General features: G+C 38.0%; 2 protein-coding genes across 2 annotated transcripts in view; one reads left to right on the top strand and one right to left on the bottom strand.

Annotated features, from left to right (window-relative positions):
- Positions 1-9650, top strand: part of FILIP1L (filamin A interacting protein 1 like) — a 298965-nt gene extending 289315 nt beyond the window's left edge. Inside the window, exon 6 of the mRNA XM_032852026.1 lies at positions 8630-9650. Within this exon, the coding sequence (XP_032707917.1) occupies positions 8630-8821 (192 nt within the window). The 3' untranslated portion in view covers positions 8822-9650. The remainder of the gene's footprint in view (positions 1-8629) is intronic.
- CMSS1 (cms1 ribosomal small subunit homolog) overlaps positions 1-19457 on the bottom strand; it is a 377798-nt gene extending 358341 nt beyond the window's left edge. Inside the window, exon 1 of the mRNA XM_032852028.1 lies at positions 19284-19457. Within this exon, the coding sequence (XP_032707919.1) occupies positions 19284-19347 (64 nt within the window). The 5' untranslated portion in view covers positions 19348-19457. The remainder of the gene's footprint in view (positions 1-19283) is intronic.
- Between the last annotated feature and the right edge of the window lie 2608 nt (positions 19458-22065).

Below are 22065 nucleotides of genomic sequence, written 5' to 3'. Positions count from 1 at the left end.
CACCAACTTAGCCCAGAGGTAGTGGGACTTCTGCTTTCACAGAAGACTAGAAAGTCTTCCTGGATGGTATACCCTAGTTTAGGATTTCCATTTCTCAAGCAACATGATATCTTAAAAGGAAAGAATGATGGTCCCAGAATCATCTTAAAGGAAAAAAAAGGGAAGAAGATGCGCTATTTATCTTCCCAGCTCAGGGGGAAAAGTATTAGGGTTCAACCTTGTCGGTCTCTAAATTCCGCTTCCAATTCAGGATTAAATCACTGTAAACCACAAATAAAATTGATATTTTAGAGAAAGTCTTCAAGTTGGTCTTCAATGTATCTCTTGTAAACAATTAAATATGTAAAAACACTTGCTTTGATGCAGCCACTCTTCAAACAACCTTCAATTCCTCAAGAACAAATTACTGCCCTTCATTATTAGTGAGCTACTTTCCTCCTTCTCTTAAAAAAGAACTATCCCTTTTCTGTTCTTTGCCTTGTAATGCTGTTCTTACCTGAATTCATTGATATTAGGCTTCAGAAAATTAGTTTTATAAAAAGAGGAGTTAATTGTGCAATAAAAATTGTGATAGATCCCCAAAAGGCCCATAACATAAACATTTAAACACCTAACAATACCTTCAGAGTAACAAGGAGAGGGTCAATGGGTAAGATCTCAGTGAAAAAGGATGACATCTCTCATAGTGACAGGAATAGGCAACACGATTCTTTTTATATACAAGTTTTTTTCTGATTATAAGATTAATACATATTTATTATAAAAATTTTGGAAAATATAAATGCCAGGGCTGCGGATTTTCGATTCTAAGAAGGGTAATGAGAGGACGAGGCAGAACAATTGACAATTATTACTATATTTTTGGGCCAACCTATCAACTATGGCCCTATTCCAGGTTTTCTCAGACTGCCAATGAGGAAGGAAATGTGCTGGGGGGGGGCATCCTGTAATTACTGAACGCCCATGTGCCTAGGACTCGCAGATCCCCCCACAGAATACAAGTTTACGTAATCTGTTTGCTCAGCCTAGACACAATGGCAGAAGGGCCAGCCTGGTCACTGGAGGACAGGGACAGGATTTCCCTTCCTCCTGCTAGCCAATCAGTGCCTGTATAACAATTCAGTCACTACGCATCCTTCAAGAACTGGGAAGAAATGCCTCCAGTAGGGCCTGCTCTCAGAACTAGTTACACTCTTATCAGAAAGATTGGTGGCCTTGTGGCCGGGCAGAGCGGGATGGAGGGTGGTGGGGGTGGGCATGCAAGCACAGAATAGGACCCAATAAAACTCACTTCTCAGGCTCTGGGAAAGGAATATAAAATTATCTGTTGCAGAAAAGATTGGCCTGTGAAAAGGAATTACATTTTCCCCTTGGGTTCTCAGCCTTCTGAATAGTATTGACAATTTCTCTCATGATGATTCTTAAAACAAGATCTCTCAAGTTTTCAATGCCTACCAAACAGGTCCACAAGGAAGGTCCAGCTACACTTCAAACGTGGCCTCTGCCCACACCCCAATGCACTGCTGCTTTTGGGTTGCTCTTTGTCTTACTTCTGATGATGGTCCACTATATTCCTTGTTCCAAGGTTCAACACTCAGGAGCCATTTTCCATTTTTCTGCCTACTTCCCCAATCTAGTCTGCCACTCTGCCCTGGTATTTCTTTCTCTACCCTCCCTGCTTTTATTTGTCCTACTACTCCCCAAATCCAGATTTCAGTACAGACGGTAATGTAAGGCAGTTAATCTATTGCATTTAACCCCTTACATCTCTAATCCAATCTTCACTCCCGTTGCTAGTGATCTTTCTACAACACCTTCCTAATCATGGTAATCCTCCAGTCCTCTCCACCCCCCCACCACCAAAAACAGCACTTACTTCACACTGACATTACTGAGTATCCAAAGCGCAAGCAATCTATCAGGCCTCCCTCTCTTGCCTCAACTCCCTTTGAAACTGGGCAACCTCTGTATCCTCACCAAAACACGGTACTGACCATCCTCCCACATACCATTGAACTTTCTTGCCTTGTATCTTGCTCCTGCTATTTCTAGGGCTAGAAGCTTATTCTATTGAAACCTTAACTCCTATCTCAAATGCCAATTCCTCTGGAAAGCCTTCCTTATTTTTCACAATCATCCTTAGGATTTCCAAAATACTTCTGTTTGTACCTCTATTATAGCACTTTATTTTGCCTCTTTTTTTTTATAATTATTAATCCCTCCTATACTGTAATCTCTTGAGAGCAAGAATCCACTATCATTTATTTTTGAAACTCCTGTATCAATGTTTCTCAAATGCAGTCACTGATCACCTTTGTAAGAATCACTCAGGACTCTACAGATTTCCACATGCCTAGACCTATAAAAACCAATGCAAGAAATCCGCATTTTAAACAATCTGCCTGGCTCATTCTTGGGCTTATAAAGTTTAAAAAAACCACTGTACTACATTACCCAGGACTTAAATACTGCTGGCAATAGGTGTTCTACAAAGGCTCATGAGGCTAACAACATATCTGGTGGCCATAGCTGGTTTGCATTTGTTCTTCTTATAGACTCACAGAGTGTCAGGGCCAAAGGACTTCATTTCATTTTTCAATTAAAAGATAGCAAAAGAGGGTGCCTGGGTGGCTCAGTGGGTTAAGCCTCTGCCTTTGGCTGAGGTCATGATCTCAGGGTCCTGGGATCGAGGCCTGAGTCGGGCTCTCTGCTCAGTGGGGAGCCTGCTGCCCAACCCCCTCCCCCCCCGCCTACCTGTGACCTCTCTCTCTCAAATAAATAAAATCTTTAAAAAAAAAAAAAAGATAGCAAAAGAGAAAAAAGTAGAAAATAGTATGTTTTCAGGCACTCTAAAAAAGACGACGATCAGACCAAGTAGGATAAAGAAGGAAAACGTTGTGTGAAGAGATCCTTTTTCTGGGTCAGAATTGCTCAGAAACATGGCCCAGTAAACACAGCACCCACTTGGTCGGCTGCCTCAATTCCCATGCTTGCTAACATGTCTCCCATAATTAATTGGAGAGGGTAAAGCAGAAAAACAAGAAAGATAAAATAACCAAAGAAAATAAGTTATGATTACAATCAGGAAATATGCACCTTAAGAACAAATGTAAGGAAAAAGACAAAGTTCTTAACGTTAATATTAATAAGAACAAATGCTTATCTGGAACTTTGATGGACCAGGGTCTCTCCTACTCACCAAAGAACATTAAAGTAGTCCTCTAATCCCCAGATAAGTATTACAGATGAGGAAACTGAAGTCTGAAGAGCTAAATGGCTTGCCTGAGGACACAAAGCTAGTTGGTGCCAGTACCAGATTGCACACCCAAGTCTACCTGGCATCACAGCCTCTGCTCTAACTGCTAACTCAAGGTTGTTGTAAAATGTAAGCCTGTGAACAACTGAAAAAACACTTAAATGGGTGCAAATGAAGAAATGAGAAAGAAGGGGTGGGAAGAGTACCAAAAAAGAAAAACAAACAAAACACCTAAGGTAAAAATCTGATAAACGAATAAAAGAGGATGGGCCGCCTGGCTAGCTTAGTCATTAGAGCCTGTGACTCTTTGTATTGGGGTTTTACATTTGAGCCCATATTAGATGTAGAAATTACTTAAAAATAAAATCTTTAAAAAAAAAAAAGGAAAAGAAAGGGGACAAACAAGGAAGACAATAGTTCAAGGTTACTATATTTTACTTTAGCATACTATTTCTATATGTGATGCTACATGGGTACTAAATGGAAGTAACTGGGTTAGGAAGGATTTTTGAAAACTGTATTTCAGTGTTTATTCTTGGATTGTCCTCACTGCCCATGGTGTAATTACCAGAGAGGTTGGGATGTAACTAGGTACAGCCATAAACCATATTACATCATAAAATAAATGCATCAATTTTCTCTAACCTCCTCAGAAACTAGACAACTCTTTAATAGAAATAATAGCACTGCAACTCTATTTAAAACCAAATGTCTTCTCATAGGAGGTTAAAAGGAATGAGCGAATCCAACTACAGAGTTTCCTTTTGAAGGAACACTTACCATATAAAATGTAAAATCTACAGCAATAAAGTTTTATTGTATAATGAGGAAGTTCTGAGAAAATCAAGACAAAAAAGCCAAAGCAGCTTATGAAACTCCAGGATATCTGCCAGATTCATTATCTGTCTTTTCCACTTTTTTTTTTCTTTATACAAATTAGTAGTGATTTACCAAACAATACAAAAGACAAAATAAATAAATGCAATAATATTTCAAAGTTTTTTTCCAGTTTATCATTTCTTCCTTTTCATCACCACATCTATCATAATAACTTATACACTTTCCCATTAAAAAGAGATAAAAATAAAAATACAAAATATTGTTATTCTGATAATACAGCTGGGTTTTTGAGGGAGTCAGGCAGCACTGAATCTGCCCCCACCCTGCATCACCCCAATAACCACAAATCAAAATTATAGGAGGTCTTTGGGAGCCTTGAGTCTTTCAATCTGTAGAGTAAAAGGTGTCCTGAGGGGCTGTGCAGTCCTTGGAGTCAGGAACACTCCTGAGGGAACACTGTTTTCTTAGACAATATGTTGCCAATACATCTCCAGAAAGTTCAAAGCACTTACAAAATTAATTTCATTTACAGAAAAGGGAACATCCTAACTCCAGCTGTCTAACTAGGATCTAATAGCTTCCCCATAAATGCTGATTTTGTTCTGGTATGCTTTCAGATGCTTATCCTCCATGATAATATGAAAGAGCACAAGCACGCAGTTGAAATTGGGCTACATAATTAAGACTTCAAATAAAACTGAAAACATTTTCACCTTTTTGCACTTCTTTTGGTTAGGAAGGCTCGGTATCATTTAATGACTTGTTGTAACCAGGGAATCTTTTAGATTGCTTGGTTTCTTTTTAGAAACTATGGACCAAATAAGCCAACATTTTAAGAATTTAGTGAACGCATTCCACACATATACTCCTTTTCTTTCTACTGCTCCCTAGATAAAACCAATGCCTCTGCCTCACTGAATTTGGCATCCTTCAGACCCGTTATCCATTCCAAATCCCAATCTCCACATTGAACTGAGTTAAACATAAAAAAAAAAAAAAAAAAAAAAAAATCCTTTTCTTCTATGAATGAGCTTTCCAACTAGCTTAACCTCCTCCAAGACATCTGCTTTCTGATGAAACCCAGGAGCCTCCAACTCTGAGTAGAACATTTACTGTGTGGTCTTAAAACAGACATATGCATAGATTCCGCCTGCAATATGCACTCCAAATTTGGATAAAACTGTCCTGGAGCTATTTGACATAATGTTCTATAAAAATGATCCAAGAGATGACACATTTTAAAGCTCCATACCTCATTTACTGAAACATGTCCAAGTATAAAATTCATACAGGAAAAAAATAAAACAAACCATAGCATCATTTTTAAGATCAGTGAACAACATTTAGGACTGTTCTAATAAAATAACTAGCCTTTGCTGCCATCTAGAGATAAAAACTATGTAGTGAAATCAGAGTTAAGAAAACAAAGTTGGCTTGCACCATTGATGGGTCTAGAAACAATGGGAGCTCAGTAACTTCCTGACAACTGACCCCCACCAATGACCATCATCCCAAACCACACTGTCTTCACCAAAGCATAACAATATAGCTTAAAACAAACAAGCCCCACCAATATTGTGTTCCATACCAAATGGTTTATCACTGGGATTTCAGTTCTGAATAACCTGTTGTGCTCATTAAAAATTCACATGCCCATATTCTACACTCCTAGACAATCAGAGTCAGTTGGTTCTAAGACGGGATGTAGACACCTGCAGTGTTTTAAAAGCCCCACAGGTTGATGAAAACCATTTAAATCTCCCACACCCAGGCAGGCCAGATTTTGAGATGAAAGAAAACTTAAAGCTTATTTCTGCTTCTTTCTTTTCCCTTTTTTTTTTTTAAGATTAAAAAAAAAAGGTTTATTTATATATTTTAGAGAGAGAGAGAGAAAGAAAGTATGCAAGTGTGGGAGAGTTGGGGAGGAGGGGCAAAGGGATGAGAGAGAGAAACCTAAGCCCACTCCACGATAAGCCCAGAGCCCCACAAGGGGCTGCATCTCAGGACCCTGAGATCACCACCTTAGCAGAAACCAAGAGTTGGATGCTTAATCAGTGGCGCCACCTAGCCGCCTCCTGAAGATTTTATTTTTAAGTAATTTTTAAGTAAACCCAATGCAGAACTCGAAATTACAACCCTGAGATCAAGAGTCCAATGCTCCACCAATGAGTCAGCCAGGCACTACACAACTTTAAACTTACTTCTAAAGGAGGTTCAACTATCGCAGTGTTTCTCAAAGTGTGGCAGGCTGACCACCTGCATCAGATGACTCACCCTGAGAGTTTATTAAAAATGAGGATGTCTGGGCCCATCCAAAGATAAATGAGTTATAATTTCTAGAGGGAAGGCCCAGGAATCTACAATTTAAATAGGATTTCAAAAGACTTTTGTACAATAGGAGAACCCATCTAAATCTTGATAAAGTTAAAGGACATTGCAGAAACCTATCTTGGAAAGGCTATTATTAAGGCTATGATGACAAGATCGGATAACTTCAATTAGTCCATCACTGATTTCAGTTGCAGCTGCTACTACTTGTGGTTGGGAAAATATGGTTGATATTCACATAAACCTTTTGATCTCTGAAGTATTTCCCACTTTTTAAAATCTCTTAATAAAATTTAGTGTTGCTTTTTCTAACTGTATACTTATTGTAGAAAATATAGAAAATAGAAGAAAAATAAAAAACACCTATAACTTCACCAGTTACTTACTGACAGCACTGGTATATTTTCTCCTAGTATTTTCTCTTCAAACATACATAGTTAAAGCACATATATAGATTTTAATCCTGCTTTTAACATTTCTAAATAAGAATTTTCCTATTTCTTCAAAAGCATTAAGACATATACTTTCAGGTGATTATAGTGTAATATATAGTATAAACAATGTAAAAATGAATAGCCTTGCCTACATCTCTGATTATTTCCTAGAAAAGATTCCTAGCAATAAAACGAGTGAGTCACAGAGTGTGAATTTTAGGTATCTTGATACACTCTACCAAACTATTATTGTAATCATCACTGAGGTCACCCATCACACCAAAACCTTACTAGGCACTGAGTTTTATTTATTTTTTTTTAAAAGGTTCTGCCTATTTGAGAGGTAAAAATGTTGAATGAGCATTTCAGCACTGAAGATGAGACCTTGAGGACAGGCTGAAAGGTAGTAATACCATATAGATAAGGAGGAGACTGAAAGAGTATGTTGATACTCTGATATATATCTCACTTGCTATATTTAGGATTAAGTATTAAAAAAAATGTCAATAATACAAAAGTCCAAAAACTCTTCTAGCAATCCTCATATTTTTAGCTAAGTCTATGTACCATTTATTTGAAAATCTAAATACAGTTGCTTTGAAAGTTAAAGGGCATTTTCAGTAACTAAATGTTTACATAAAGAAACTTAACTGTACTTTATCAGTACAATAAAAACATGGAAACAAATTTCTGTAGAAACAAAAATAATATAAGAAGGGTTCCCATAAAAACAGTATTAGTAATCCATCATGAAAACTGCAATGCATTTTCAAAATATTTATATTTTTGAGCTCACAGGAGAGAAAGGATGATGCAACCAAAGAGGGAGAAAATAATCATCACCAGCAACTATGGATTATAATGGGAGAACTACAGTTAGCTGAGAACTTTTTCCCATCTCTTTACTAACAAGTACTCTTATCCAAGAGTATTTTTCCTTAATAAATGAAAATAAGAGTGTATTTTTAAGTGAATATGAACTCAATCACACTCTTTCACACTCCACAACACACTCTCCCAGTCCAGATCATTCAACCTGTGACTCCTCTCTTATTCTTCATATATTAACAGGGAGCAAATATTAATACAGTTCTACCTCCACAAGTTGTCTTCTCCCCCAGCCTTTGTCCTTCCTACCCCCCCCCCCTCCATCCCCTCCAGCATGTACAGTCTATAGAATCAGGTACAATTTTCCCTATTTAGGCCTAGTCTACAGTCCCATTTCATTTGTCAAATACAACCTAATTTGAAATCACTCCATTTCTTAACCGTGTCTGACTTCCTATCTCAGGGACACTGCCCAAAATATTCCCTCATCCTGTTGCCGAAATTATTCCTTTACTCTAGAATGCCCTCCCATTCCTGCTATTAAAAATCCTAAGTCTTTAGAGGCCCAAATCAAATGCTACTCTCTTCATGAAACTCTTAGACCCCTTGGTTGAAATTAACCTTTCTTTGACAATCTCAGGATGCTTTGAGATTAATTTGGGACACTCCTATTGTGTACTTCCCACTATACTATGATTGCCAAAAAGCAATTTACCTCTGCATTTAGTGCCATTTACTGTTCAGAGCCTTGCACACAGCACACACTCAACACATGTTGACAGAATTGCTTTTCTAATTTTTTTTCTTCAACAAGACAGTCTTTAATCTGATGTATCCCCAGAACCTAGCGCTTCCAAAGAAGCCAAATCCTCTAAGCTGAACAATGTCTGCTGCTCCACCAACTGTACCATTAACTACCTTTTGTTCTTCTGTTTAATTCAAGATCAAGGAGGTATGCAAGCAGAGAATCCCAACACGGATCCCTAAACCAAAATCTACAGGCAACACTAAGCTTTTCCCTAAAGCTCCCCCAGGGCTTATGGATAAGCCCAGTCACTACACTGGTTGTGGGAAGCTACACATCATAAGAACTGTCACCTCTAACACTTTTCTCCACATGGGAGGGAAAAGGTAAGTAATGCCAATGCATTATCTGGATTCATCCACTTACAGAAATACCCAGAAAGCTAAAATTACCAGTATGAAGGCCAAAGAGGAAAGGTCACCTCTCTAAGAAATGGTGAAGCAGCAAAACGACAAACAGTTCATTCACAGGTTGCTGGACCTGGTGAATAGCATCCTGAAAGAGCAGCATATCTGCATTTATTGTACCTATATGTGTGTATATGCATATACACACAAACAGGCCAAATCCTTCCAATTCCTCATTCTACTTACAATCCAGCCCAAAGCTGGACCATCTATCTATCATTAGCACGGGATAGGACTGAATTCATGAGACCAACTGACAAGTTTTCTGGTGAACTCAGAAGTAAGTCTTTCATTTCACAGAACTTTATTGAATCATATTTTGCTAAGAAGATATGCTAGAAAGAATTCCTAATCAACTTCAAGAAAGTCAGATTATTTCCATCAAAATGGCAGGACAATTAAAATCACACTTTAAGGTCTAAAACTGATTTATTTACACTAGAAGAAAATTCTTGGTACGAGGAAGAAAGGAACCAAAAAATGAGTAATAGACGAATACAACCTTTCTGTGACAGACCTGATAATCACTGGTGTAATATGCACACTTGACTGCTGGCACTTAGACTTCTGTGTCACTTGTAGGAGGTTGCCCCTCCTATATATGCCAGGCCATAGAATCATATTGCTAGGCTTATTACAAAAACTATTTTAGATGGATATTTCTGCTTTCTAAAGCAATCAGGATATTTAAGAGTCAAAGGTCAAGAATACTGAGATCTTTTAGGGAGAAAGGAATCACTGTCCTAGGTGTTAAAAAAAAAACCAAAAACAAAGATAACAATTTATCATCTCATCAGACATTCTTTAATGACATCACTTCAATGTATCAGTGCTATAGAAAAACAGTTGATTCAGCAAGACTCAAATTCCAATCCTAGCTTTTTATTCATTTGACAATGAGCTTGGCATTCAACAATCTGAGCCTTGAGTTTCTCATATGTAAAACAGGACAAATGAATAATTCTTCAGGTTCCTTCCAGTTCTGATTAACCATGACTGAATTCAATCAGTCATCTACAAGGTGGGACTCAGGCCTCTGGCAGTAGTAAGCTAAACTAATCCTTTTCATCACACTTACAGCTCTCTCACTGAGGTAAAAGAAAGGTATGTCTATAATTTAGTGTGGACAGAGCAACACAATAATGTTATAAGACAAGGCATTTTTGACATGGGACACAATTATATTGTGCAAAGCTTCAGTTAAAAAAAAAAAAAATCTATGAAGAGCATGATGCAAGGTTCTCTGTGATCCTGCACCGAGAACTGGAGACAAGATCCTGGAAGAAATCCTGGAAGGACAGTGCTTTAGCAAGCTATCCTGGGATGGAGCCAGCAGAGTAAGAGCAAAGGAACTGCCATTCTCCACACTCATCCTGCCCGGCCTGCTTCCATGTACTTGTGTCACTGTACAAATAACCCTGGACTCACTCCAGTTTCAAGAAGGAGGAGAAGGAGCTGCAAGTCTGAGTACCACTGAGCAATGAAGCCAAAGAGAGGGATGATGTGCAGCAGTCCCAACAGACGAGTGACAGAGGAAGAAGTGAGGGGAGGTCACGTGAATTAAAAGCCTGAAATGGAAAAGTCTAAGTTGAAAAGTTGTCAGACAAAGAGTGGGAAGAAGTGAGCTTAAAAAATAATAATAATAATAATGGAATTCTAACACAAACATACAGGAGAAACAGTTCAGAAGGAAGTGCAGGGTGGTAACAGGTGAATGGTGCAGTCAGATAATGTGTAGGGTACTTAGTGTTGTGCTTGCAATATGGAGGTAATGTTAAATGAACAGAGGATGAATGAATGACAGAGAGGAGGACCATTTAGTCAAGACGTAAGTAAGAAAATTGCTAAGAGATAGCACTGGTATATAGTTACAGTGAAGAAAAGCAGTTACGCTATGTGACTGACATTCAAGACTGATAATTATGCTAATGGAAAGAAAAAACACTGGATCTCCTGTAGTAGAAACCAAACAGACTGAAAAGAAGCATAAAACAGGAAAAACAAGCATGAAATACTCCCAGAAAAACAAAAGACACTGGGAACATTTTTACCTTGAAGAGGAGCACAAAATATGTTGTATGTTGGATATTTTATTTAAAATTGTCTTTTCCTAGGTTAGGAGACTTCTTCAAGTGTTTTCATGCCGAGCTGGCATAAATTCAGGAGAAGAAAAAAAAAGGAGAAAATATTGTACAAAGTACTAAAAAAGAGTCAGAAAATAGCGAAATTTCTATGGCAAGCAGCAGAAATCCATATTTAAATGGTAACAGTTCTAATCCCAATAAGACAGAAGTCTTTAAAATAACAAAGTCTATTTTAACAAGACGATTACCAACCAAAAACCATACTTATTTTAAAGCAATATGTAATAAATGCAATAAAAATGCATAAGTAGCTCAGAACTGGGAATACTATTTGGAGTTTAACAAAATGGTGTTTGAGCTGTAACACAACTGAAACATAAAGAATCCTGTTTCCTGAAAATAATTCTATTTCTACAGAAATGTGACCCCTTTGAAAAACAGTAAAAATAAAAGAAGCTATCCTAATTCTGGAGTTACTTTATTAAGTTTTTAAAAGAAAGCAGATAAAAATCCAAGTGAAGAAAAACAAATCCAATTTGTAACAAGAATTTTAATAACATGATTTGTTTATGCTGGAGGGTTTCCTCAGCCCTTCATTTATTTAGCTTTGGTGATTTCTGAACTAATCTCCTTTTAACTACTTGGAATAAAGTATCTGGTTTTTAAAAGAAATGTGACTGATCTAATATATGACTGATAATGATGGACTAAGTAATGGAGTATTTGATGTAAAATGCAGTTCTCTCTGGGATATATTTTCAACTTCCCACTCTAGGGGACATGTGACACACAACTTAGATTCAGACATTGAATCTGGGGCAGGGGTGTATGCAAACTACAGGCCACAGATCAAATTCAGCCCTGTTTGTTTTTGTATGTCCTGCAAGTTAAGAATAGTATTTACATTTTTAAATAATAGAAAAAAAATCTGAGGATAAATATTTTACAAAATGTGAAAATTACACAAAATTCAATTTTTTATTGTCCATAGGTAAAGTTTTATTGGAACACAGCCACACTCATTTGTTTACATATTTATTATGTATGCTTGCTTTTATGCCACAATGGCAGAGTTGAGTAGTTGTGACAGTGACTGGAAAGCCTAAAATATTGACTATCTGGTTTTTTACAAAGAAAATTTCTGATCTCTGGTCAAGTGTGAATTAGTCTAGCAAGGAACTCAGGAACAAGAGCTTAATCAACATTAAAAAAATAGTAGTAATTTAAGAACTAAGAATTCTTTGAAAGCTGATGAAAATAGGGAAGCTATATTTCAAGCTGTTTGTGACACACTTAGTAAAATGGATAACTCAATGAATGCACTAAAGTGTTCAACTAAAGAACATCAGATAAGAACAGGTCAAAGGATTTGTGCCACAAAATAATGTTGCCATTGAATCTGAGAAGGGAAATGGAAGTATTTCTAGGCCTTCCAAATTCCTGGTGTTTTTCAAGAGATTCATAGACATTTAGCAGAACTATAGCAGAACTACTGTGCACGTTTGGGTAAAGATGTATAAATTTGTACTTTTAAACACTTAAAATTGTTGTCAAGAACCACTTGTTTAATCACTTGTAAGAATTACTGAAATTGTATAAATAAAGTAAAAGTAGTCCATGAAGGTTATCTGTGAGTCCATTTGTGAAACAGTCTTCAAGTACAGAACACTGACTATTGATGCAGCATGTGCTCTTTCTTCTTCTCTTCCTCTCACGTTTTAAAATTTGTCCTGTCCCTGTTTTTGCCCTTGAACATCCTTTTTTTTTTTTTTTTTAAGATTTTGTTTATTTCTTTGACAGAGATAGAGTCAGTGAGAGACGGAAAAGAAGCAGAGAGAGTGGGAGAGGGAGAAGCAGGCTTCCTGCTGAGCACGGAGCCTGATGTGGGGCTCGAAGCAGGGCTCGATGCAGGGCTCCATGCGGGGCTCGACCCCAGGACGCTAGCTAGGATCATGACCTGAGCTGAAGGCAAGATGCTTAACGACTGAGCCACCCAGGCATCCCTCTTGAACATCTGTCAAAATACTACTACTTGCATTTTGGTTGAACCACACTGATGTATAAATTCCACAATGTAAGCATATGTTTCATCCTCTAATCCACCAGTGTCTAAAGTAAGGCTAAGCGTGAGAGTTCAATAAATGATTTTGAAGTTGATTCTCTGTTGTATGTTATCAAAATGTACTACAAATATTCTAAGTCTGAATTCTATATGCAGAGACAATGTTTTACTATTACTTTACATCTACTATGCATGGCTGCCTAAAGGTAAAATTAATACTGTAAAGATCTAACTTTGGTATAAGAAGAGGGGAAGAAACCAAACACTTGAATTATTCAGGTTTAAAAGATCCAAGGTATTCCCCTACTTCATCATTTCTAGGAGGAATTCAGCATAGATAAAGCAATGTGATTTGAAGGAGATGATATAAAACAATACAAGAACAACAACAAAAACTTTTAAATGCTCATTTCAGCAATCTCAAACAAAATGACCAACTACATTGATTCTAAGTAACAAAAGCTGTCACCACAAAGAATTATCAGCTCATTATAAAGCAAAAGTCTGTTTTCCCCTTTCAAAACAAAATTTATAAAACTAAATTCAAATATGGTTAGAATAAAAGGTTAGTATACAGAGTTATACAACAAGGATTTTCAATGTATTTTTAGAGAGAGGCAGCGCCTGTCAAATCTGTCAAAAACCTGAGCAAGATTTTGACAATTCTTCTAGTGAACTAAATTTCTTTAGATGTGGAACTCCTATGTTGAGGTCTTCAAGATGTGGCTATGAAACACTAACAATCAATTACTTAATGAACAAATTCTTAATAAGTGCCTTCTAAGGACCCAGATACTACTCTAGGCACTGAGTATAGAGCAAAGAACTAGATAAATCCCTGCTCACATTTGGCTTACAATCTAGTGTGGGGGATCATACCAGAATGTAATAATTTAACAAGAAAATGTAATCTATTAGCAAATGTAATCATTTAACAAGGCAAATAACAGTTGGTGATAAGTGCCCTGCTGAGAATTACCATAATGTGATGATATAATAGACCAACTAGATGGCTACTCTAGACTGGCTGACATGGAATGCTTTTCTTTCAGTGATATCTGAACTGAGGTCTTAATGTTTTAAGAAAAGGCCAGCCATTTGAAATACAGGAGAGCCCAGAAAGAAAAAGGAACACCTATTGTAAAGGGCTAAGACAGAATGAAGTTGCCCTGTTGAGGCACAAAATAAAGGCTGGTGTGGGTGGAAGAGCATAAATTAGAGGGGAGTAAATAGTAGATGTGGCAGACATCAGTCCTGATAAGTAACCTGGGTTGTATTATATGTGTCAGATGAAGCCACTGAAGGCTTTGGGCAGGAATGAGATCTGATCACTCAGGCCGCTAATCGTTCCTCCAAAGAGGAACAAGACAGAAACTGGGAGCCCTGTTAGGAGTTTACTGCAGTAGTTAAGGCAAATGAAGATGATAACATGTACTCTGATGGGTAATAAAGGAGAAAAATGGAAAAAAAGCATTCAGGATGTCTTAGAGCTAAAGAATTGATAGATCAGATAGTAAGGCCTTTGTTCGCTTTCATTTGCATTCGACATTCTAATAAATAAGCAGACTTCAAGAAGACAGCCAGGTGTGTGAGTCTTGAGCTCTATGATGAAGTCTGACTTCCTGGCAAAGATTGTTCTCAAAGCCCAATGATACAGTCCGCTTATTTGTATCTCTGACTAATCAATGTTCTTTAGAAGGATAAACTTTAGGGGAGAAAGAGTTAATAGACACAATTTGATAACAATGATGTATATAAGTAAACAAAATAGTTTATAAACTATGAGCCTTTTTTAATTGATAAAGCATTGTTATTTTAGAGATGAGAGTCTTAACATTGATAATCAGAATAATTATCTTTGAGAAATTTAAGTGCACAGACTTGTTTCAGATTGCCTGCCTATGAATCCCAGCCTCCCCACTTACCAACTAAATAATATTGGGCAAATCATTTAACCACTTAGTGCCTCAATTTCCTCATCTGTAAAATGGGAATAATAGTAAATACATCATAGTGTACTTGTGAAGATTAAATGAGCTAATACACATAAAGCAATCAAAATATTATGTGCCAGCATCTGGCATATAACCACCACTCAACAAATGCAGGTTAGTGTTATTATCTACAGTCTCCTTATACTGCACATAGAAGTGTGTTCACACTTCAGTTTTCTAGTTAGATGCTTGGTAAGAGATGAATCAAATATTCAGAATAAGCTAGGGAAGCACATGCAAAATCCTCTTCAAAAAAACAGAGGCTGAGAATTTGGCAGATTGCTAAAACATCCTCTTTAAAAGTAAGCTGTAGGGGTGCCTGGGTGGCTCAGTTGATTGTCTGACTCTTGATTTCAGATCAGGTCATGATCTCAGAGTCATGAGATCAAGCCTTGCCAGGATCTGTACTCAGCAGGGACTCTGCTTGAAATTTTCTCTCTCTCTCCCTCTGTCCCTTCCCTGGGCACTTTCTCTCTAAATAAATAAATAAAATCTTAAAAAAAAAAAAAAAAGTAAGCTATACATGTGCCAGTTATTCCTAAATCTCTTATCTCTAGCCTTGACCCAACCCTGGAGCTCCAGATTCATACACCCTGCTACCTGCTGGACACTTGACTTGCTAACTTAAGAGGCATATTATTGGAATAAAAAGGGAAAACAATCAATATTCTCTTCAGTAAGTGAATGATCAAGTGACCAACTCCAACTGCAAAAACTCTTGGCTCTGCTCCATAAGTAACAAAATCCCTGCTGGGAATGACATTCTCAGTTTTCAAGCAACACTGAGAAAGTGCCCAGTTTAGTCAACTACATGAAACCATGGGCACTGTATCTGTTCATTTTAGCATTAAGGTTTCACAATTATGATTCTAATGCATGTATTTACTATAAATAACCTCAAATAATTTCTTAAGGTATGCAGGGAATAAGGAAATAAGTAAAATGAAATGTCAGATGCCATTAGATGACTCCTAGACTCTGTTACCTGAGCACACCGGCTGAATACTCTTCAGCACACACAACTCTCAGTGGTCTTATCCTGGACCATGACTCCAATCACCAACAATGATGTCAATGGGGTGACATCCCAGATAGACTAGGACAGTCCCAGAAAAATTCTAATAGCATGGCCTTTCATTCTTAAAAGTATTTAATTGGGTGAGAAATTATATATCTATCTACATACATGATCACAAAGAACTCTGTACATCTAGCAGCATGCATGCTTTATTCAGCTAATTATCTCTCAAACACCAGGTGCCAGGTCCCATGTTGGGTTCCAGTAAAATGCAGAATTCTAACACAAGAGTGGAAGTTCTGAATAGCCCTAAGATGTATGCAAAAAAGGGTCATATGTAGATCAAGATCAAGAGCTTTAGTAAGGGTCTCTGAATTACATTTCCTTAGACAATAAGTAGATAGCCAGATATGTTAGACAGATGTTTTACATAGTGTGTATCAGTGTTTGGGAATCTGTATGTTTGTACAGTTTGCTTTCAGAAAACATGCCTAAGAATTCATGACCACGAATGCTGAGCCTTTGTTATAGATGTAGATTGTTAAAATGGCTAAATGCTTCTTGCTACCATAAGCGTGAATGGAAAACAGATGGTAAGGAAAGATGTTTACTTTTATAAGCAAGTAGCATAGCACACAACAGAAATAAAGGCATCATTATAACTATCTTTCCTTTCTCTGACTTAGGGCACTATTTCTCCCATGACTTTCAAAACAAAAATACAGTTCACACATTTTAGGCTGATCTTTCCCCCATTAACATAGGTAGAATCAGGAAATCTGAATTGGTTCGGTTGTGATTTTTTTCTGAATTAGAAATACCATACAGATTATTTAGCAAATCACTGACAAATAATCAAGCATATCTCAAAGAAGCATATATGCTCACTATACTTAGAAGCAGTTAACAAAGCAAATGCCCCTGATACATTTAAAGTCAGCAATTTTGAAATGTTAACCTTAGAGTTAGAAGGAATCTAAGAAGCAGGGTGCCTCTATCTTGATGGGAATCCTGGTAACTTACATGAAGGATGCTATAAATCCAATGTTTAGAACAGTTGGTTTGTTAAAACCCTTAAAAAGATCATCTCTGGGCGCCTGGGTGGCTCAGTGGGTTAAGCCTCTGCCTTCGGCTCAGGTCATGATCTCAGGGTTCTGGGATCAAGTCCCACATCTGGCTCTCTGCTCTGCAGGGAACCTGCTTCCTCCTCTCTCTCTCTGCCTGCCTCTCTGCCTACTTGTGATCTCTGTCTGTCAAATAAATAAATAAAATCCTAAAAAAAAAAAAAAAGATCATCTCTAAGGACACCTGATTTTACTGATCATGATACTGAGGCTCAGTAAAGACACATTGTAATAGTGGATAAAGTATGACTTTGAAACTCAGGCATACTTGTGTAATCTCTTCCCAGATCTCTTCTTTGCTGTGTGTTTCTAAGAACATTACTGAACTTTTCTGTTTCTCATCTATAAAAATGAAAGTAATACATATCTTTTAAACATATTATGAAGATTAAATGAATTTATGTTTATGAAAATATCTGGCATATTAAAGACACTCAATACACATTAATTTCTTTCCTTCTAAATGGTGACTAACTTGAGAGACATGGCCAGTAATGGGCAAGAGGCAAGGCTAGAATCAAGACATAGGATCCCCTTTACCACTCAAAAGGAATTCAGTTATTTCTTAAATGATTTCTATACTTAAATCACATAATAAAATATAGCCGTAAACACCTGAGTTAAGGCGGGAAGGGTTATCAGAGTAAATGTGTAACACCACAGCCTGCAAGAGATATTTCTTAGAAACAAAGTAGCAACAGAGTCAGGAAGTTTACTGGAGGAAGTATTACACTGGCTACCTTTTCAAAAATGACATCCACTCAGTTTGTACCTGAAGGCAACTCTTCTGGAAACAATGTAGAATTTTGCAGCTTTAATGGATACTTCACAACACATATTTCAAAATTAATGTTTGCAGCAAGTATGTATCAAGTATCAATCATGTGCAGTGCCTGGTGGACAATAGGACATGGACCAGACTTTGCTTTTTTTTTTTTTTTTTTTTCCTAAAAAATATCTTAGAATCTGGTAGAGAAGAGAGGTGGACTTTGAAGAACGATTGCAAAACATAATTGTATACTAAGCCTCATGGAACTTGAAAGGTTCAGTCAGCCTGTGGTGAGCAGTTACTAAATGCCACCTACTTAAAGATAAAATATCCACCACATTGGCAGTGGGTACACGTAGCATAGTAAGTTGTTTGAATTGAATTAACTAAATTCTAGTCTTGTTTCTGACACCAACTAGCTACAAGAACTTGTGAAGTTACTTGATATCTTTAGGTCTCATGTTTCTCTTCTGTAAAATGGCTGAGTTCAAAAGGATGATTGGTTTCTAAACCTCCTTCAGGCTTTAACAGTCCAAATAACAAGATGATGATGATAGCAAGAAAAACCATAGCTTATATTTACCTCGCACATATTCTGTGCCAAGCACTGTGCTAAAGTGCATCATTTGTATTATGTTTTTTTAATCTTCATAATAATCTTATGAAATTGGCATTATTATCCGTAATTCATAGTTGAGGAAAGGGAGCCGAAGCAGTATTAGTGGGGCCAGAGTCTCCATTTGTTTTTGTTTTCTTAAGATTTTATTTACTTGACAGAGAGAGAGCTAGCCAGAGAGGGAACACAAGTAGAGGGAGTGGGAGAGGAAGAGAGAGAAGCAGGCTTCCACCCCTCCCCCCGCTCCACCCCAAGCAGGGAGCCCGATGAGGGGCTCGGTCTCAGGATTCTGGGATTATGACCTGAGCGGAAGGCAGATGCTTAACGACTGCGACACCCAGGTGCCCCAGAGTCTCGATTTGAGCAGAAGCACTCTGAATCTAATCCAGGAGTTACCCTTAACCACTACGCGCAAACTCCCTGAATTCAAGAAAAACCTACCTATTAAGAAACACGTAAAAGGAAAATCTTTCCTTCAGGGTCTTTCCTGACAGGCGGGTAGACCTGAGTTAAAGCCACACTGTTCACCTAGTAATAAGGTTCCCGCACCACTTCATTCCCGACGCTCGTGCGCTCCCACAACTGGGCACACCACCAAAGGCCATACATCGTTACCGCCAGAGGCTGGCATGGGCAGAGGCTCACCTAAGGACGCAGGGGTTGGGCGGGGGGAGGTCGGTCAGGGGAGGCCCCGCAGCCGCGCGGGCAGAGTGAATACCTGGGCTGCTGGCTGCTCCTGCAGGCTGGTTCTCCCACCACTCGTCTCCAAGGTCGTCTGCCATCTCCAACGGGATTAGTTGTGAGCGGACCACCAAGGGAAAGCGGACAGTGGCAGATATTCTCCTTGCCTCCAAGCCAAGAGGCCAGAGTGGGCAACCAGCACGCGGAGTGTCTCCTCAGACACCGTCGCCTCCGCCCCGCGGCGATGACGTCACATCTCCGCCCCGCCTCCCCGTCCCAGGCGCTCATCTCGTCGCAGTTTCCACACAAGTGCTGCTGAAAAGGCTCTGTCAGGTAACTCAAAATAAATCCTCACAAAACCATAAAGACAAGAAAATGAAAAACCCCCGAAGATTATTATCTTTTTAAATAACTTCTTTCAAAACTTTGTGTCCTTTTGTTGTTGTTGTTGGTCGAAAAACTATTGACGAAAGTGTGAAACAGGATGCTAAAACAATTTTTCTCTATTCGGTTTCAAAGGACTCCTGCCGCGGGAGAAGAGCAGAGCACGTGGTTGTGTTTTCGTTTGTGTGAGTAGGGGCGTCGGTGTGTGTAGTTTGCTCCTGGGAAACGTGTGCAAGAATTCATGACCATGAATGTTGAGCCTTTGCTATAGATCTGTGTACCGCTATTTTTAGACAGTATGGGTTAAGAAAATTTGATTGGTCCGGAAGGACTCGCCCACGAAAAGACTTTAGTGGCCCGGAGGCTCAGAGTCCTCGGTCTCCTTTACTTCTGAAACAAGAGGAGCGAGTCTGCTTAACTACAGGTAAAAAACCTACAGTATTTCTTGTCTTACAATTCCAGCGTGAAGTGGCAGAGATAGGATTGATAGATTATGGGAAAGGAAAGTTAGATAAGAAATACGAGCATGGAAGAGGAAGTGTCATGACCAATAAACAGGTTAAATGATGTTCTGTCTCCTACTAACCTGGGAAGTAAAAAAGAGACCTCAACGAGACACTGTTTTTCATGCAGTAAATTGACAAAATTAAGGAAGTATGACATTACCAAGTTCTAGAGTACATGCATCAGTGGGAATTCCTTCACCTTACTGGTGTGAATGTAAATTGGTAATAACCACTTGGAAAAGCATTTGGCACAATCTTATAGAAGTAAACCTACACACCGCATGATGCAGCAATTTCCACTCTTAAATATACACACTTGGTAAACACTTGGATACTACAGAACATTCACAGCAGCATTGTTAGTAATAGCAAAAAAGTGAAAACAACCGAAATATGTTTGTATAGGAAAATGGATAACTACGTTATAATATAGCCATACAATTAAGCATAGGAAATGAATCAACATACGTAATTGCTTGGATATATTTTGGAAACATAATGCTGAGTTTAAAAATGTCAGATGCCATTTTATAATGTTCAAATACAGGGAAAACCAAAAATTGTTTAGGTCAAAAATTACATATGTGATTTTAAAGAAAGAGAGTAGTAAACACAAAATTTAGGATATGGAGTAACCAGGAGATGGGATTAAGAAGAACAAAGGTAAATGTAACTTACTGGCAAATGTCCAATTTAGATAAAGTGGAGAGTTCATAGATGTGCATTGAATTCTTACGGTTTATAATTTATAGACATGTTACATATATTTTTGTGGCATTTAATAGTATTTATTTACCTAATTTAAAAGATAAGGGAAAATTCACTTAGAGGAAAAAGACATTTTCAGTAGTTAAATTAGGTGCTATGTAAGAACTCACTAAGAATTCCAATTAGTGACCCAACATCTCAAACAACACTCAAAGCTTCCAGATAGTTCTGCTGCCTTTCCCATATGATTTCCCTTTCCCACTGTTTCTGATATTATCCCAGGATCAGTCTTCCTTTTGTGTCCTGGATCCCAACCCCCTTTTACCTTCTAACCTCTTCCACTTCAGTAAATGTGAGTACCATCCTTCTGGTTGCATTGTCGTCATCTGATTCACTGGTAAGTTTGGAGGGATCTATCTCCAAAATATATCCCAAATCTAGCCATTTAACCAACCATCTCATCACTTCCACCACTACAGCCTTTTCTGAGGTAATCATTCTTTTCTGAGCCACTGTAATAGTCTTCTAACCTGTTTTTCTCTTGTTTTCTCTTGTCCCACCTCAGTCTTGCTTCCACACAGAAAGTAGTCAGTATCATTATGTCACTCCTCTTAAATGCTTTATTCATCTCTTATCACACATCCACTCACCTCCTTGGGGATTAGAATTGCATCTTTCCTGTTCACCACTGTGACCTTAGGACCACGAACAGTACCTGGCACACATAGACACTGACAAAATATAGATTGCCTGACTGAATTTGAACCTCTTTTATTCTGATTGTTTTACTTACTAAGCAACCTGTTAAGTTTGTTTGCCAAGTCAGCTTCCTTTCTGGTGACAGATATAAAAAGTCAGCAAACTAACGCCCCCAGCAAATGCAACCTATCACCCAGTAAGTGAGGATAGTTTTTACATTTTCAATGCACTGCTGAAAAACAACAACAAAATAAAACACACCAAAAACCAGAAAGAAAGGAACTAAGGAAGAAAGAAAGAAAAGAAAAGAAACATGCAACAGAGACTGTGTCCCTAATGTATTTATACCTGGTCCTTTATAGAAAAAAGCTTATAGCCAGCCTAAGTTGTACATCCATTTAACTGCTCTATTGATCAGTGAATTGACATCCTACTTCAGAAACTCATCTGTTGTAAAATTCTGTACCCCAGTATTTGATTACCTCATCTAACATGGAGAAGCTCAAGTTGAAACAGATCTTT

This window comes from Lontra canadensis, unplaced genomic scaffold (assembly GCF_010015895.1).
Source record: "Lontra canadensis isolate GAN:19392208 unplaced genomic scaffold, GSC_riverotter_1.0 scaffold6, whole genome shotgun sequence".
NCBI lineage: Eukaryota > Metazoa > Chordata > Mammalia > Carnivora > Mustelidae > Lontra > Lontra canadensis.
This window is presented reverse-complemented; position numbering and strand designations above follow the sequence as displayed.